An 18,327-nucleotide genomic window follows, 5' to 3' on the forward strand; every position below is an offset into this window, starting at 1 on the left:
ATCTCAGGGGCCCACAGGGGTCAGGGGTCTGAGGACAACACCTTGAGAACCACTGGTTTAGGTGGTGAAGTGTTTCATACGCCACGCTACAAGGGTAGACTTCATCTCGTAGGCAATGGAAAGTCACCGATGGATTTTAAGAAGCAAACCACATACTCATATCTGTGTTGTAGAAAGATCCCTTTATGGGACTTCCCTGGTGGTCCAGCGGGAAGGAATCCATCTTCCAACGCAGGGGACATGGGTTAGATCCCTGGTCAAGGAACTAAGACCCCACGTGCCGTGGGGCAACTAAGCCCATGTGCCACAACTACTGAGCTCGCACGCCTCAACAAGAGAGCCTGCATGCTGCAAACTACAAAGCCCACACGCCCTGGAGCCCACGCACCGCAACTAGAGAGAAGCTTGCACGCCACAACTAGGGAGAAGCTTGCAGCCACAACTAGAGAGAAGCCCACGCGCCACAACTAAGAGCCCGCGTGCTGCAACTAAGAGCCCACGTGCCACAGCTAAGACCTGATGCAGCAAAAAAAGAAATAAAAAAAAGAAAGGTCACTTTATCAACAGTTCGAGGGACAGATTTGAGAGGGGCAAGCTACTGGCAGTGATTCTACAAAAAGGGATTGTAACAGGCAAGTCAAAGACATGAAGGTCTAAGAAGGTAGGAGCTAGTGACTGAGGGATGGGGTGTGCATTTGGAAATATGCAGACGTTATTCTAGGGACTGACCTTGGGGAGGGAGGGAGGCAAAGAATTCATTCAAGGGGGCTTCCAGAATCTGACCTGAGTGACTGAGTGGATGATGGTGGTACTTTAATTCTCATAATCAGTACAAGAAGAACAGGTTGGGGTGAGAGAAGAGTGGGAGGAAGATAAAGTCAGTTTATGGTGTATGTAGTTTGAATAGCCTGAGGGTCCTCCAAGTGAAACTGTGCAACAGTACGTAAAAATGTGGACTGACCGCCTGCCAGTTCAGGGGACATAGGTTCCCTGGTCTGGGAAGATCCCACATGCCGCGGAGCAACTAAGCCCATGCGCCACAACTACTGAGCCTGTGCTCTAGAGCCCGCGAGCCACAACTACTGAAGCCCGTGTGCCTAGAGCCCACGCTCCACAACAAGAGAAGCCACTGCAATGAGAAACCCAGGCACCACAACGAAGAGTAGCCCCCGCTCACCGCAACTAGAGAGAGCCTGCATGCAGCAATGAAGACCCAATGCAGCCATAAATAAATAAATAAATAATAAATAAATAAAAATAAAATTTCCATCCTGTTTTAAAAAAATGTGGATTGAGAGCTCAGAAGAAGTCTGGGTGGAGGTGGAGATTCAAAAGTCATTTGCGTGGAAGTTTACATGAGGGGCTGGGATTGTCCAGGGACAGCACATACAAAGAAAACAGAAGAGGCTTTGCTTAACACCAATATTTGAGTGTCAAAAAGAGGAAAAGGAGACAGGGGATGGGAGAAGCGGTTTCAGGATGGTTGATGAACTGGGAAAGCACTGCCATGGAGCTAAGGCAGTTTTCAGAGCCTGTTTATTGGCGGATTAAATCACTGTTCATAGATGCTCATGGTCTCAGACTAGAGAGGGTATATGATTTCCCTGCCCCACTGACGTGGATGGAAATGAAGCTGAGGCTGCAGGGACTTTCTTCCTGCTCGTGTTTTGCCCTCCTGTAATCCACCATGAGGAGGACACCCAGGCAGCTACTAGTCCAAGGAGATTGTACAGACAAGTAGAGCAGGCCTGAGCCCAATCTAAAGCCTGGAGTCAAAGCACACGAATGGTCCATAGATATGTTTTAAGAAAAACAAATGTGTGTTATGACAAGTCACTGAACTTGGGGGATCGTTTGTTACACAGCATTGTGGCAACTGCTGACTAACACAGGTTCCTTGTTAAGTGTTATTAAGGAGTCAAACAGGCTTCTAAGGTCACAAAGGAGACTGAATTTCCCTCTCCCAACACCAAAGGAAGCGAGTAAATACGAGTAAAAATGAGCAGAAAAGCACTAAGGCACTGAGATAGGGTAGTAAGGTGGACATAATGGGAAAAAACCCTCAAGGGCTTGTGGTGAAGGAAACAAACATGACTCTGGAGACACCACAGCATTTCAGTGACTTGACTTCAGAATCTGCCCATGTCCCCACATTGCCACTTTGTTAGGGTCAGCAAAGCCCCAGGACTTCCCACTAATACCACCACCTTTGAAGACAAGGACACTGTGTGGGTAGCCACAGCTTTCTCCTCTTCTGGCTGTGGGATGGGTGGGAAAACAGGTAGAAGTCAGGGCTGTCTACCACTGAGGAAAGTGAAGGTGTCCAGCCTTCAGGACGACACACCAAGTTGGGATAATCCAACCCCCAATGGATTCTGTGATGCCCCCCCCCACCCCATTAAGGTAGTGCGAACTCAGCAACTGAACAGTCAGCCCAACCAGACTGCAGGCACGTCTCTACTCCAGCTCATCCTCCCCTTCCCTCGGGTTCCAGAAAACACAGAGACACTACAAATAAGTGTTACTGGTGCAGGGGAGATGCGCTGTGTTTCAGAAACATTTGATATGGGACGTTGAACGTTTAGAGGGACCTGGTTAACTGCTGAATGTATCCTGCTTAATCTATTAAACTTACCAGATAAAGAAAGACTGCTCCAGGAATCCCCCAGAAAATGCAAATCACTGACGTGGGGGAAAGCTCAAACCTTGCTCAGCCTTCTCCACAGCAACGTTAACTGCTAGATGAGCCATGTCTAAGTTCTCGGGGGAAACAATGAAAACAAGCATACTGTGCCATCTAACATGTCATTCAAACATAAAGGTCGTTGGCAGACATTCTTTTTTTTTTTTTTGCAGTAAGCGGGCCTCTCACTGTTGTGGCCTCTCCCATTACGGAGCACAGGCTCCGGACGCGCAGGCTCAGCGGCCATGGCTCACGGGCCCAGCCGCTCCGCGGCACGTGGGATCTTCCCGGACCGGGGCACGAACCCGCGTCCCCTGCATCGGCAGGCGGACTCTCAACCACTGCGCCACCAGGGAAGCCCAGTACCATGAATCTTGAAGGAACTACTTGACCATGAAGTCCCCCCAATTAAGAACCACATCAAAGTAAAAACTTCGGGAATGGAAGTGCAAAAGGCTGGGGTATAAAAGGCCTAGTAGTAAGCACCATGTCATTCATGTCCTTTAAAGATAGCATGGGTATTAAACTAAGGGCTATGGTTAAAGACAAACTGTGAATATCGTAAACCCAGACGCTGTAAAGATACAACACAACCCCAGGCAGGAGGTGGTGAGGGGGCGTAATGGGAACGACTGTGAGTATTCTAATCTACTCAGCTTTCAGCCCCGAATCAAATTCTGCCCAAAAGTTTAACAATTCCTCCTGTTTTAGTCTAGCTTCTTTCATCAGCTGAATTTAAGTAAAATTAACTTGAGATTTTTCTAAAACTAAAAAAATACCGGATCTAGAGTATTAACCCATTCTGTACGTCTCTCTGGCCTTCCTTCTCTTTTCTCCTTATATGTAGTCGGATATCTGAAATGATGTTCATCTTAATGCCAAGATGGCTATTTCTGGGTGATGCAATCTGTGGTGACTTTAAATGTTTTTACCTTTCTGGCTCCCTGCATTTTGAATTATTTACGAGCATATGCCATTATCCAGTTTTTACAAAAATAGAGTAGATTTTCTTTAAAAATATGCCCTGATTAGTTAATGACCAATGTTGATTCTGGGTGGTAGGAATATAGACACAGGTTTTCCCCTGTACTGTTTTGTGCAGGTGAGGGGTAAGAGGAGATGGCGCTGGACGCTGGGCACAGACCACTGCTGGGGATCTACGTGGCCTCACAACCTCTTCCCCTCGCCCCTCTGAGAGGTGGTGACTGTCTCCCCTCCCCCTGGCTCGGGGCTGGCCCTGGGACCTGGCTTGACCGACAGAATGTGGTGGGAGCGCCACTGTGAGCCTCCTACGGTAGCCGTAAGGGAGGCGCAGGTCTGCCCTCACCGACTTGAACCCCACTCTAGACAGCAGCTTCCACGTACAACCCCCTATGCTACTCATTGAGCAGAAGACCGCCCAGTCCAACCCTGCCCACATCTCTGATCCACAGAATCGTGGGCACATAACAGAGCTGTGGCTTTAAACTGCCCAGTTTTGGGGTGATTTGTTCTACAGCAGAGAGAGCTCTTCTTAGAAGCTTGACTCTGCAGGTGAGGAGTGGGCTAAAGCAGGAAGTAAGTGATGAAGACCCTTTGCTCTCGAGATCGGGTGCGCCGCGGCACGAAAGAGGCGCTCGCGGGACCGGGCTGCTTCTGCTCTAACTCCTTCTGCGCCCCAGGAATTCCATTCTGTGAGAGGCCTCGCTTCTGAGCCACAAGGCTCCTGCCTGCTGTGAGTCTCGGCTGCGTGATTCCCTTATGGCCACTGGGTTCCTCTGGGCTAACGAAGGCTCCTCCTTTTCTACCAGACACTTCTTATTGTCTCTTATTGTAAAACTGTTGTTATAACTTGAAGTATAGAGCTAAGATAAAAGAAGAAAATTACCACAAATTCCACCACTCAGAGATATAACCACGAGTAAAATTCTGATGTGTAATTCCAGTCTTTTTTTCTCTTTATATGTACTTTTTTTGGGCAAAGATGACCTCGTATGTACCTACTGTCTTGTAAACTGCACTTTCATTGACAACTGTCTTGCGAACATCTTCAAGACCCCTAAATATCCTTCTCCAACATCGCTTTCAATATTGCTTAGTTTTCAGCTGATGTGCTACGGTGGAAAAGAAAGTATAGCAAGGAGACCAAAAATGCCGGTGCTGTGAATGCCTTTCCCATGACGGGAGATCAATGAACAGTTATGAGATAAATGAGTGAGTGCTAGAATGAGCATCTTTTTGGTTAGCTAAAGCTCAGTGCAAGTTTTTAACTGCCACGTAGGGCAAATTCTGGAAATGGGTCAAAGCCTAGGCACGTCTCTCGGGCAATGTAATAATGGTAGGTATTGCCAAATTATTCTCCGGAGATGTTTTATCGTGTTACACTACCCCAGACCGGTGGCCCTTTAATTGGGTTTCAGCGGCCTCCACTCGATACCTCCGTTTTCTCTGAAGACTGACTTTAATGAAAGGGCTCCTTACCCACGGGAACACTCTGAGGCCCTCGCCGAGTGAGCGCTGGGCCTTCTGTGCACTCTGTCCTCCACCCAGGAAGTGGGGTGAGGCACACTTCATCACGAGCACGCACACTGTTCTTATAGCGAATATTTAAACACAGGAAGACCTAATACTACAAAGTATCAGGTCCATACGAGCTTACTTGAATGTACATGTAGGCAAATGTACCTGGTCTCAGAAAACCAAATACAAGCCTCGGGGTGACTCTGTCTCTCTCTGAGTATCTCTATCCCTCCATGTAGCTGCGTGTACAAAACACTCACACACAATTAGAATGTCCAGATCAAACAGCTGTTGCAAAAGTGCTGTCATCATTCAGGCAGACAGGGAATCAGAGTGACGACACCCTGACTTGGTTACGCACTTGGTCCCCAATTCACTTTCACAGACAATGTAGATGCAGGGGTCTGGTGTAACGGTTAATAGCTGAGGCTGTCAGGTCAGAAGACCATGACTTGAACCTGGCTCTGCCAGTTATCTGGCCATCTGACCTCTGGCTGGTTACTTCACCCCAGAGCCTCAGTTTTCCCATCTGTAAGATGGGGATGATAGAAACACTCTTCCTCGTAAAAATTACTCATAAAGCTTAAATGAGACAATGGAACGTGAGGTGAATGAAAATGTTTGGTAGAGAGCCTGGGACATACTACTTGTTGAAGAAATATCAGCTATTATTTCTATTATTTTTTGTGACACAGCCTAAAAAAAATCGTGCAAGGCAACAAGTGCTAATACATTAACTATCTGATATAGGTTAGTAAAAGAAAAAGTCATTCACTTTATCCATAATCTACGTGAGTGAATCAAAACTCAACTATATCTTATCTACATTGTGATTTTAATTATTTTCACGTACCTATGTTTTGGTCATTATATGTCATAAATATAATATAAATATATTTATGTACATATATATATATATATACTGCCATCTTTGAACTTCAACTTCAGTTTTTATGATTAGACAGTCTGTTGGAGATTAGGGTCAGAATGTTTTTCCCTTTTAACAGGTGAATGGATTAAAACTACAGAAAAATTAATTAAAAATAGGCAGTTATACTAATTACATTTCTTTCAAGATGTTTTTTTTTTTTTTCCAAGATGTTTTAATCTTTGAGAAACAGTACTGGAAACTCTGTTGTTATGAAGTAAATGAATGTTCCCCTTTTGCATATATTGGGATTCAATTACTTATTTAAAATGTGGAAATTACCTACCACTCGGTATCTGGGTATCAAGTGGAAAAGAAACTCACGTAAAATGAAATTTTTATATAGCAAAAGAATTTAAATAAAGTTGTAACTCAGTTCATGCAAAGCAAAACAGTTCTACAGATCAATGAGTACTTCCTCTGCATCTATAAATGAAGAGTTTCAAAGATTTGTAAAAATTACCAGAATATGAAAAAGAAACATCTTTTTTTGTCTCATCACACGTAGGGGGAGAAAACGCTCACAGATGGAAAAATACAGGAAAAATCTCATTAACGACAAAACAAGTCGTCACCTCTAAAGTGAGGAGGCTGGATATACTCGCCTCTAAGGTTTGGTCCATGTCTTAAGGTTTCTCTTGTATTCAGTGCTGTCCAGGCTTAAAGGGTATATACAACAAAGCAACTGACATTAACACTGACTTCTCCCTAAATTACTCAGATTGCCTACAATAGGCTAGAGAAAAGAAAGATGGAGGGATTAGGCAGAAAAAGGCAGTGACCCAAATGTCTCTTTTATTTTTCTTTGCTTTGTATGATCACATACTTCAAGCATTGTTATAACAAAGCAAAATCACTGAAAAATAATCTTTTGCTGGGAATTCTTTAAAAAGTGTTTTGATCTCTTTTAAATCTTATTTATAAAGGTTTCCAGATGCTTATCCTCACAGATTAAACACAGCATGATGTAGACACTTACAAAAATATTCACTGCTATGAAGCCAAGAAGAAACTACTTTGAGATCTAACTGCCTATCACCTAAAGAATCGGGGTCCAGGGGATTTTCTGTTGCTATTCAAGGTGTGATCCTCTGAAGCCATTTGGAAACAACCTAGGTTCTCAGCAGCAACGCAGTACGGTGTCCAAGCATATCACACGGTTGGCATTCCAAACCTCCAACAGGTTCTTTCTCATTATGCGAATCCATAATGAAAGGATGTGGGCAGAGAACAGAATGTAAACTGGAAGCTGACTTCTGAATTCATTAGCCAGCAGTCCTTGGCTAACACAGTCATTCTAATTTCAAGAGACAGCTCCAGAGTGGTTCTCAAGAGAAAGGACAGGGTATTTTTCAAATATTTGTTCAATGTGAATGGACTGGGCTCGCCCAAAATGACTTTTTCCGCTGGCATGTGATCTTTTAGAGGGAAGGCAGCCTGAGTCACTGGCTACATCAAAGTTAGAGTCCAGTGAAGGGATTACTGCAGGCTGTGTGAGCAAGCCAGATACCTGCATTCATCCGCCCACTGCTGGGGTTTCAGCCCTCCTTTTAATTACATTAAAGCAGCTGGTACCACTGGTTACTGGGGTCTCCAGATTACCTTGATTGCTCGGTCATTATCTCTAATCAGCTGCTTCTTCTCATCTTCAAACTTCTGTACAACGTCCTGGAGCTGCCTTTCTGCAGCGAGCCGCTGCTGGCTGCTCTCCTCTTTCAGAGAGGAGATGGTCGTCTGAAGCTCTGCTATGATCTAAAATGAAAACAGCATGCTGTAGCTTCAAATTCTTCAGTGAGAGGCCTCTATTTTATATGTATTTATGCTTCACGAAAGAATGGATTTGGCAAAACTCTAGTCCACAAACTAAATATTTTCAATTAATGTATCACACACACTAACGCATGAAATTCCACACAATAAAAGACTATAATAAAACTGTGAATGGTGAACAACTGCTGAACCAAATATACTTGGAAGCCGTTCCCACTATAACATTCCACAATGTTTACTCATCAGAGGAAAGGACATCTGTGATCTCAAAACTATGAAATGTGTCAGGATTCATTTTACTGAGAAACATACTTGTTAGAGTGAAAAAAAACCATTTTGCCTTTCATAATACTTTGAACTCTAATAACCAAAGAAAATCATGAACAGAGTTCATGGTTCATAGTTACCTAACTCTACACAATGACTTTTGAGTGTTTACTAACGCTTGTGCACTGTGCTAAGCACTTCGGTTCCTGTGTCAGTTACTACTGGGCGACAAGCACTGTCACTGCCCATCTTTTATAAATGGAGAGACAGAGGCAGTGCAAGAGGTCAACCCGTGACCTTGCTGAAGACGCCATGCGACCAGGAGACAGGCAGGATGTGAACCCTGCAGACAGGTCGAATGCTGTACTAGTCGGTTCCTCTTAACTAGCTACTACTTTGTCTTCCTTTTAAACAAGGTTTTGGTATTGAAGAGAAGTTTATTATGATACAGTTCCAAATAGGTTGCTTTCTTCCTAACTGATGTATATCCATGAAAGTTTATTTTTGGTTCAAATGAGTCATTTCAGAGGCTCCCGCAGTACTCTCTACATTTGAGAATCGGGTCTCTCCATGACTGGGTTCCCTCCATGGTCTCAAAGTAAATCGGATGAGGGACCTTTTCTTTAACAGGTTTACTGAGAGCACTGCTCTTCCTTTGGTTTGGATGTATCCATTTCCTTTCAAATTCAATAGTGATGGACCTTTCAAAAGCAGAAAATGGTTGTTTCTTCTAATAAAAGCAGCAACCTTGGTCCTGGGTTAGAACTTTATGCTGTTGGGTCTATAGGAGAAGGGCTGACTGGTGAGAAACACTGAACCAGTGAGTACTAGATTTTCCTTGAAGCTCAGTTTTTCAACTATTATTTGATGACAAAACTAGATTACAGTATCATAAGGCAGTAACCAGAAAGTGTCTGGAGTCTTCCAGATGCCAAGTGCTATAGAAGCATTAGTTGTTACTACTGACATAAGTAGCATATTTACCCAAAAAAGGAACATTTAAGCTTTGAGAAGTGAGCAAACTCACTGTAACAAAGGTGAACACTTAGAATTTGTAAATAATCAAATATAAAACAAGTGTGAAATAAATGACAAAATATATTAATATTTTTAAATGCAAATCTGAACCTTCTGCAATGAGAAGAGGGATTCATTTACTGAGAATGAAGATGTTTTCATCTGTTTTCTGAATTTTGATTGAGTGTTTCCATTCTGGCTGCAATTCAGTTAATTCTCATAGCACTTCTATGAAACAGGGAAGGTTAAATTCTTAGAGTAAATGTCAAAAACTGAGGCGCAGAATAATCAGCTCACTCACAGTTACAGAGCAAGGGGAGCTGGAGATAAGAAACAGCCAGATTTCCTTGGCCCAGCATGAAACTTAAGAGTGATATTTTATAAGAACATGGGGCCAAATAGTAAAAATAACTATTGCAATGACTAGTGCAGTGTTTCAAGTTGAGTAAACTGAAACGTGGTAGAAGTGCTGAGTTTAATTCTGTAATGTGTTCAGTGTGTGTGTGTGTGCGCGTGCGCACGTGTGTTTAGTTCTGTCATGCAATTTTATCACGTGTAGATTCGTAGACCACCACCACGATTACACAGCGCATTTTTATGGTACAAAGTAATTTTGTGTCTTTAAAAATTAGTAAGATTTAGATTCGCTTCTAACTGACCAAGACTGAAGGTAAAAAATATTTGGGGGCTCTTCAAATGACCACCAGGACATAAGACATGGATCTCTTCTTTTCAGAAGACTTATGACAGCGTACGTCAAAAATAAATAAATGCAGGTTTTGGAAGGAATGACGGGTGAAGACCAGGATGCTCTGAGGAGAACACACTCGCTTTTGTGTAGAAAATGAAGCCTTCACACTCTTTGCGGGAATAATGGAATTCCTTTGGGGAAATAATGAGCTTATCTTTGGCAAGTTATATTTTAAAACTTATGAAGATGATATAGGGAGAGTGTCAAAACACTTCAGGTGAAATACCTCATATAGATAAATGAATTGATAGACTGATAGACATGATGGATTTAGAGAGGCGGCTGAAATACGGATAATATTGGAAGCAGATTTGAGGTTTACTTTAAGATTGAGAAATAATCACACTAACTAGATGAATTAGGTCTTGGCTGTAGACCTAGAGTATAAGACAACAGACTATTCTCTCCTTAGCTCAGGGCACACAACTGGCACGCGATAGATATTTAAGTATTGGAACTATAATCATAGTAAATAAGAAAAAATAATTCCCTGGCAAATTATATTGAGATAATTTAGTCTTTTCATAGAGTAATAATGTAAAACGTTTCTGAGAAAAAGAAAAACTGACCTGTGCAATCATAATCAAACGCCACAGGGTTTGACTGAATCATATTAAAAATCGTAAGACAAAATGCTACCACTCAACTAAATGTCTATCCTGTATTAGCTTCAGAGAAAGAAGTGGATAAGAACATTTCCATATGGATATTCAAAATTAAGATTTGGGGAAGCAAAAGGAAAGTTATTTGGGGCTAATACTGTAAGCAACCTAACCAATGAAAGCTGTAATATTTCATCATATTGTTAAGCAATTTCTACTTTGCATAAGTGTCAGTGGGCTTATTAGGTCTTAAAAATAACAGGATTCTAAATAGAGGTTAAGATTTCATTTTTAACTCTCTTGTTTTTTAGATCATAGTAGAGTTTGAGATTTTCATAAAACTCTTCTTTAAAATACACTGGACAAGGCATACATGGCAAGGTTTGGCAAACATTGAAGATCCCTAGAAAATAAGTGGAAGAGGGGCACCCGTGCCTTCTGGGTGGCCACCCTGAAGAGTGGCAGGGAGGGGGGCATATGGGCACGGGGCATGAGCCCAGGCTCTAATCTGCGCCAGTGGGAGCTTGGGGGCCACGTGGGGGGACATCGGTCCCTCGGCGATGGGCTGGCTCTGCTAGCATTTCTCCGCAGCTACCTACATTCCTGCAAAAACGGCATTAGTTTTCTTTGAAAAATGGCCTCTAGGTAAGTCAGATGAGTGGGGAAAACCACATGAAAGATGAAAAGGCAAGGTTAATATGTAATATTAAGATAAAAAAGAACAAATACGCGATTCTGATGGAAGTTATATTGGGGAGTGTGCTCAGAGATGGTGCTACCGTTGCCATCAGGGTGAACACCGCGCGACCCAGGAGGGGCGCCGTCCTGGGCCTGTGAGCGTTCAGAGTGCATGGTCTACTAGGTCCTGGGGCTTGATAAAATCTTAAAGGTTAAGTGACTTCCTTTAAGGGAGTAAAATACTTAAAATATTTTCCAAATTTAACCTGATGCTTCCCTAGGTACCAGTGTATTCATTACTAATGCGTGCATCTTATTACTTTTTTTTTTTTTTGGAGAGAGAGGGATTTAGAAAAATCTGATAAGCGGTTAAGCAGCTTTGCTTCGGGCACTCTCCTCAGCGAGACGTGAGTTAGAGGTTCCAGCAGACCATCACTGGAAGACGGCAGACGTCCATCCGCAGTTCTGCTGTATAAGGTTTATTTTCAAATAATCTGTTTCTCTGAACTGACTTTATTACAGACAAGTGTTTCTCAAATGCCAGTTCACAGATATAAACATATACATATATTTATATGCATATAAATATTTATATTATTTAGAGGTGGGCAAACAAAATGTTTGTAATGTAAGGTCATCCTACCTCTTATGAGAAGGTGGACTATCTTGTATCGTGTTATTCTATCTTTTCTAGGATTTTTCTTTTTAGGTGTTGCACTGCCCTTTCATTTATGAAGGGTGGCCACAGCACAGGACACCAGCTGATGTCTGCTCCTACCTCCTTCATGTCCGTACACGGGGAAATATCCAGCAACCCTTTGCCTCTCCAAATTCTGGAGGGAGATTTTATCAGTTCTTGAACGCCCAGAAATAAATTTCAAACACATCATTTCTTGCTCCTTCCATACATTTTTCATTCTTTGCTCCCCCTTTCCTTTCTCCACTGAGATTTCACAGGCCCTTATAAGAACTAATGGCTGTTAAATGCTTTACCGTGTCCTAGGCCCTGTACCAAGCACTTTTCTGGCATTGTGTTGAGGTAAGTATACTACTCCCCCATTTTACACATGAGGAAACTGGATTCCAGAGAGAGCAGGTCACTCGCTCAAGGTCACGTAAGTGATGGGGCTGGTATTCGGACTCAGGTCTGTGGACTCCAAAGCTTAGGCTTTCTTCCCCCCAACTTACATTTAATTTGCTTTAATATGGACTAATCAGGCTTCTTCACACCTTCCTTTAGGTAAAACTCAAATACTCTCAGTGTTCAAGCATTTCTACCAGCTGTTTTGTACCTCACTTTTGGTCTACCTCCGCCATTTAACATAAAGCAAAGTAAGCAGGATGTAAGGGTATGCCAGCTGGGTTTTTTCACGTTTTAGTTTCGCTTTTGGAGTAATAAGATTTCTTTTGATTATAAGAATCTTTCTCAGTGGATTAAAGAGGATATTTCCCCATGTTATTGCCTGGAATAATGGCCCTTGAGACATCACCGTCACCTTTTAGATAAACACGTTCGTCTTCACTTAGACAAAGACTTTTTGCTTTCCTAATGGGATGTGAATTATATAACATATGCACATTTTAGAAATAACTGTAGAACCTAAGCAATTTCATAATTATCGGCAGAGTTCTGCCATATTAAAAACGTGAGGGGTTGGGCCAGACTTGGTGGTGTCAGGTTAAGACCTTCCGTTCCAATGTCAAAGACAGGTTGGGTCCTGGCTTAGTCACTTGCTAACCTGTGTGACCTCACCTCTCTGAGTCTCAGTTTTCTCAAACGGAAAAATGGGGCCAGTAATAGTTTCTAATCCCAGAGTTCCTGTGAATGAAACTGAATGAATCAATATGATTAGTGCCCCATAAACTTCTTAATTTCATTATCGTTTTGTTGTAGCCTTGCTAGTACCACCACTGTGTACGTACATTTCAGCTGACGGCCACATCTCACTATACATGGCAAAAATACTAAGAAAAACTGATTTTAAAAATCATCAGATATGATGTCCACAAAGTGAAATGGCTTCATCTATCCATCTGTAAGATGAAAATTAGCATTTTATTTATTCCACAATGACTCATACGACTAAGGAATGTTTGGAATTCCCTAGATGACGCCAGAGGACATCATTACAACAGCTTGTGCAGAAGAAGGACTCCAAGCATCGTAAGTCAAGTAGAGACAAGTGTTCAGTTTTTGGCCTTCTACTACAACTACTATAGTAACAACATCCAGCAAGATGTCAATGTTGGCCCTTGTAATTCTTCTTTTTCCCAAAAGGAGTCAACAGTTGAGCTGCTAATTTAACCCAGTATATTTGCCATTTTGCATCTTGTTGTTAAGCAGTCTTTAGGTGCAGCAAAATGGAATACTGCAAAAAAAGCACAGATGTATCAAACCGCTTACATCACAAAGGTAGGTGTGTCTCTCCAGCCCTTGTGAAATACGTTTCAGCCTGGACTTGTTCAAGTACACAGGCTGGTTTTACAATATCTGAGTGTGTGTGTGAGTGTGTGTGTGTGTCGGTTCAAATGGTTCAGTATGCTGATTTTAGAAAGTTGAGACTGAAATATTAACAGCATCTGCATACTCATCGAAAATATGACACTAATCCATAAAAAACGGAAAAGAATCACATTTAGCTCTAAAGTACAAGTGCTTTTATGGTAGGTTTCTTTCTTGTTTGTTTTGGTTTTGCTCTTTTTTTCTTTAAAGCTCTTACCTGTGAGGATTTGGCAAGCTTCTGAGTGTATTCTTTCTCGGTCTGCTTCAGCCTGCTGTTGGCCTGAAAAACACATGCAATGAACACACACACAGTGACCTGTGAGGTTGGTATCTCTCGCACACGCCTATCACCAGGCAGCTGGGATGGCTGCCAGCTGCACCGCCCTTCTGGGGCAGCCAGAAAACCACAGGGCTTGCCTTTGATCTAACGCCAACTATTCATCACTTAAAAAGCAAAAAGCAAAAGAGGAAAAAAAAAAGATCTCTCCTGCCAATTATTAGACAAACACAGACTTCTGTGGAAAGAGAAAGGGAGAAGGAGAGACAGAAATAGACCCAGCAAACGTGTGTGAAGTCAGGGAAGAGAGGAAACACAGGAGAAGGAAGAGGAAACGAGGGGAGAGGGAATCGGAGGTGGGGGAGGGAAGACGGTAAATTTAACACTCTTTCCCTTAGTTTAAAGAGAAAAGAACTAGACCCTCCTGGTGGAGGCTGATAGGAGATTTTAGACTCACTGAGCCAAGGTCTGAGCCCTACTCTGCTGACACACAAGAGCTCTTTTTTTGAAGTGACAGATACATCTAAATCAAACAATTTCTATGGCCTGGAAGTAGGGAGGCCTTCCCAGAAGAAGTCCACGTTACTTAGAACTCCACGATCTCCTTTGCCACCCGAGTGCCCATCCTTTGTGTGTGACCTGCTTTCCGTCTCCCTGGAAGCCTCAGGACCTGCACTTTATCCTCCGTGTTTGGAAATGTCGCGGTGACTTGCCCTAGCCGGGCCTTTTTCTCATCCATTGTGCAGGCACTAAACAGGCCCTTTCAATCTGCGCTCGTGTCCTGCATTTCTAGAAAAGGCTTTGGTCATTTCTCTCTTAATTTTCTCTCTTTTTCCCCCGGTCTCTTTCTCTCTCGTCTCTCTGTCTGCCTGTCTCTGCAGCTCTGAATATTGGACCTCACAGGTTTAGCATCTTTTTCTTGTTGTTTCTATCTTCCATTACTTTGTCTTTTTGATCTTTTGTAGCAATTCTCGACTTTAAATGTTAAACTTTGTATTGGATTTTAAAGACTCCGGCTGTCCTGTTTGTAATTTCCAAGAGTTTCACTGTTGCTCTCTGAACACGCCATCACTCCCCATTTTTAACAGACGAGGAAGCTGTGCCACAGAGAGGTTAGGAGAGCTGCTCAGCGGCGCATCTAGGAAGCGATGGAGCCAGGACCCGACCCCACGTGGCAGAGCACAAGCGCTTCACCGGCTGGAACACACAGCACAGGGCGTCCCAGAGAATCCCACTTCTCCGAGGTGACTGATTTCATACACACCTATACAATGTCTATACCTACACACACACATTTAAATTTTCTTTCTGTTCTCTAGAGTGTCTGTATTTTTCTTAGTTCCTTTTATTTCTTTGCTGTACCAGCCTGTTTTGGCCTCTGTTTTTCACTTTAGAAATTGTCCTCAATTTTTGGTGATCTTTGGTGTTCTTTCTTGTTTAAAGTGTGGCCCTCTAAAACAGGCAGGCTTGGGGACAGGTGGAGTCATCACAGGGTATCACTAAGGCTCCTGGACTCTCTCATACCGGTATCTGACTGGACACCCTTCTTGGACCCTTTTGCCCAGAGCTGTGCCCCCTGGTTTACCGCCTGGCGGCAGACGTCGGGCTGCCAGGGTGTTCAGAAGGGTGCCTAGATGTTCACGATACTGATTCCTGTACAACCCCGTTTTTTTTGTGTGTGTGTGTGGTATGTGGGCCTCTCACTGTTGTGGCCTCTCCCGTTGCAGAGCACAGGCTCCGGACGTGCAGGCTCAGAGGCCATGGCTCACGGGCCTAGCCGCTCCGCGGCATGTGGGATTTTCCCAGACCGGGGCACGAACCCGTATCCCCTGCATCGGCAGGCGGACCCTCAACCACTTGCGCCACCAGGGAAGCCCTACAACCCCGTTTTTATTTTAACCCTGAGCTATACCTGGGTCCCCTCTCTCATTCCATCTCTCCAGGGAGCAAACCAGGGGTGGACATGGAATAAATTCAAAGGCTGAAGCCCTAATACCAGTGTGATGGTATTTGGGGTGAGGCTTCAGGAAGTGACGAGGTTGTGGGGGTGGAGCCCTCATGAATGGGATTAGCGCCTTTATAAGAAGAGGCCAGTGAGCTAGTTCTTTCTGCCGTTTGAGCCTACAGTGAGAGGATGGTCGTGTGCAACCTGGCAGAGGGCTCTTACTAGAACTGGACCACACCAGCACCCTGACCTCCAACTTCCAGCTTCCAGAACGATCAGAAATAAATTTCAGTCCTTGATAAGCCATCCAGTTTGTGGTGTTCTGTAACAGAACCCAAGCTAAGACAACAGCCGTGTGACTTATGAACTGAAGTTCACAAGCAGCTCTCTAGAGTTTATCCCATAAATCTCTTCGCATCTATAATGGCGCTGAATACACTGGGTAGTTTTGTTTTTTCCCGACTAGAGAGGGCTTGTGACTATTGCTGTTTTCTCTACTAAATCACCAGCCTCTATTCTAGCTCTATGACTAATAAAGCCACTCTCTACTACAGAATCGAGGCCACATGAGGGAGCCTCATGAGGGTTATTTGTCTTGCTTCACATCCTGCCAATACTTTTTAATCAAAAAATGCTGTTGATAAAGTACTTGTTGCTTATTTAATAAATACTTGTAGAGCTCTTACCCGGTGGCACACACTGTTCTAAAGGCTTTAAAAATACTTACTAGAAAATACGAAAATTATAGTGTCATAAAGGTTGTTACTTTTCCCCAAAAAAGTTGGAGTCAGAGAGGCTGGTTAGTGTACGACATCCTGTGACGAAGATGCAGCTACTCTTCGAGAGTCTGAGGCTACTCAGCCCCAGAACCCCACAACCTCAGATAGAGTCTGTTACAATTAACCACCCAGTTCATGCATCCATTCCAGGCAACTGGGACTAGAGCAGCGGACAAAACAGACAAAAATCTCTCCCTACCTTTATGGAACTTCTAACCTAGACAGCAATCATATAACTTATCAAAGTGATAATATTTTAGATGGTGCAAATGCTATGAAGAAGGATAAAGCAAGAAAGTGAGATGGGAAGTGAGGAATGGTAGGGGGTAGTTTACAATTTAAAAAACATATTAGTTAGGGAAAGCCTCACTGAGAGGGTGATATATGAGCAGAGACCTGCAGGAGACGAGGGAGCCATGGTGAACTCTAGGGAAAGAGCTCTCCAGACAGAAGGAGAGCCAGTGCAAAGGCCCCGAGGCAGAGGCATGCACAGTGTGTTCAAGGCACAGGGAGGATCTGTGAGAAGCATCTCCCTTGGACAAGATGAGACAGAACGAGGGGCCAGATCCTTCATGGTGTTTGTAAGCAGCTGTAAGGAACGTGCGTTTTAATATGAGTGAAATGGAGAGTCAAGGAGGTGTTTTCAGTACAGGAGTGACATGGTTTCACATGAGTATTCATACGATCACTCTAGCTCTTGTTTCGGGCAAGAATCAGGCAAAGAAGCCAGTTGGGAATCTACCGCAAATAATCCAGACGGTGACAGAAAAGGTGGTGAGAAGTGGTCAGATTCTGAGAAAGATTTCAAAGTAGAACCAACTGGAAATGCTGCAAGATAAAAAGATGAACCAAGGATGACTGCAAGATTTCTGTCCTAAGCAACTAGAAGAGTGGGGTTGTCATTAACTTACATCAAAAAAAACTACACGTGGAACAGATTTTGGGGAAAGATCAAGAGATTGGTTTTGGACACATGAAGTTTGGAGATGCCTACTGGACACCTCGTGTTGAGGTGAACATCTGAATGTGTTCAAATGTTCTGGAGTCCAGAGGAGAGGTCTAGGTTAGAAGCATAAATTCAAGTGTCACTAGTATATAAACGGCAGGTAGAACTATGCTACTGGAGGTGATCTCAAGGCACTGCGTGTGTATCCAAAACAGAAGTCTAAGAATCCTGAGCCCCGCGCCTGCAGATGTCAGGAGGCTGGAGATAGGGAGGAAAGTAAATGGAAGTAATGGCCAGAGAGAGAAGGAATCAGGAGCGTATGGGATCCTGAAGCCAAGGGAAGAGAGTGTTTCCAGGACTAGGCAACTGTGTCGGGCTCTACGGGGAGTCATGTGACATGAGCGTGTGGAGGACAGTGATGGCCTGGACATGAGTGATTCTGGTACAGCACCAAGGAGGAAAGCTGGACCGGAGGGAGCTCAGGGTAGGAGGGGGAACTGGAGAAGACGAGACAAGTTGTCCACAGTTTTGTTACCAAAACAAAAGGAGAGAAATGGGCTGGAAGTTGCCATTTTTGAAAGTGAGTAAAGAAAGGGCTGATGATTGATTTCTTTTTTACAAGACGAGAGAGCAGCATGTGTGTAAGATGATGGGAAAGGTCTGGCCGTAGAGAAGGAAAAGA

General features: G+C 43.5%; 1 protein-coding gene across 19 annotated transcripts in view; it reads right to left on the bottom strand.

Moving 5' to 3' along the window:
* CEP112 (centrosomal protein 112) overlaps positions 1-18,327 on the bottom strand; it is a 422,023-nt gene that overhangs the window by 76,783 nt on the left and 326,913 nt on the right. For 18 of the 19 annotated variants that reach the window (XM_067714849.1, XM_067714863.1, XM_067714851.1 and 15 more), the window contains 2 exons: positions 13,916-13,978; positions 7,713-7,862 (listed from right to left, as the gene is read on the bottom strand). The exons of the other annotated variant lie outside the window; for it this stretch is intronic. In XM_067714849.1, the coding sequence (XP_067570950.1) occupies positions 7,713-7,862; positions 13,916-13,978 (213 nt within the window). The remainder of the gene's footprint in view (positions 1-7,712; positions 7,863-13,915; positions 13,979-18,327) is intronic. 19 annotated transcript variants of the gene reach the window in all.

This window comes from Pseudorca crassidens, chromosome 19 (assembly GCF_039906515.1).
Source record: "Pseudorca crassidens isolate mPseCra1 chromosome 19, mPseCra1.hap1, whole genome shotgun sequence".
NCBI lineage: Eukaryota > Metazoa > Chordata > Mammalia > Artiodactyla > Delphinidae > Pseudorca > Pseudorca crassidens.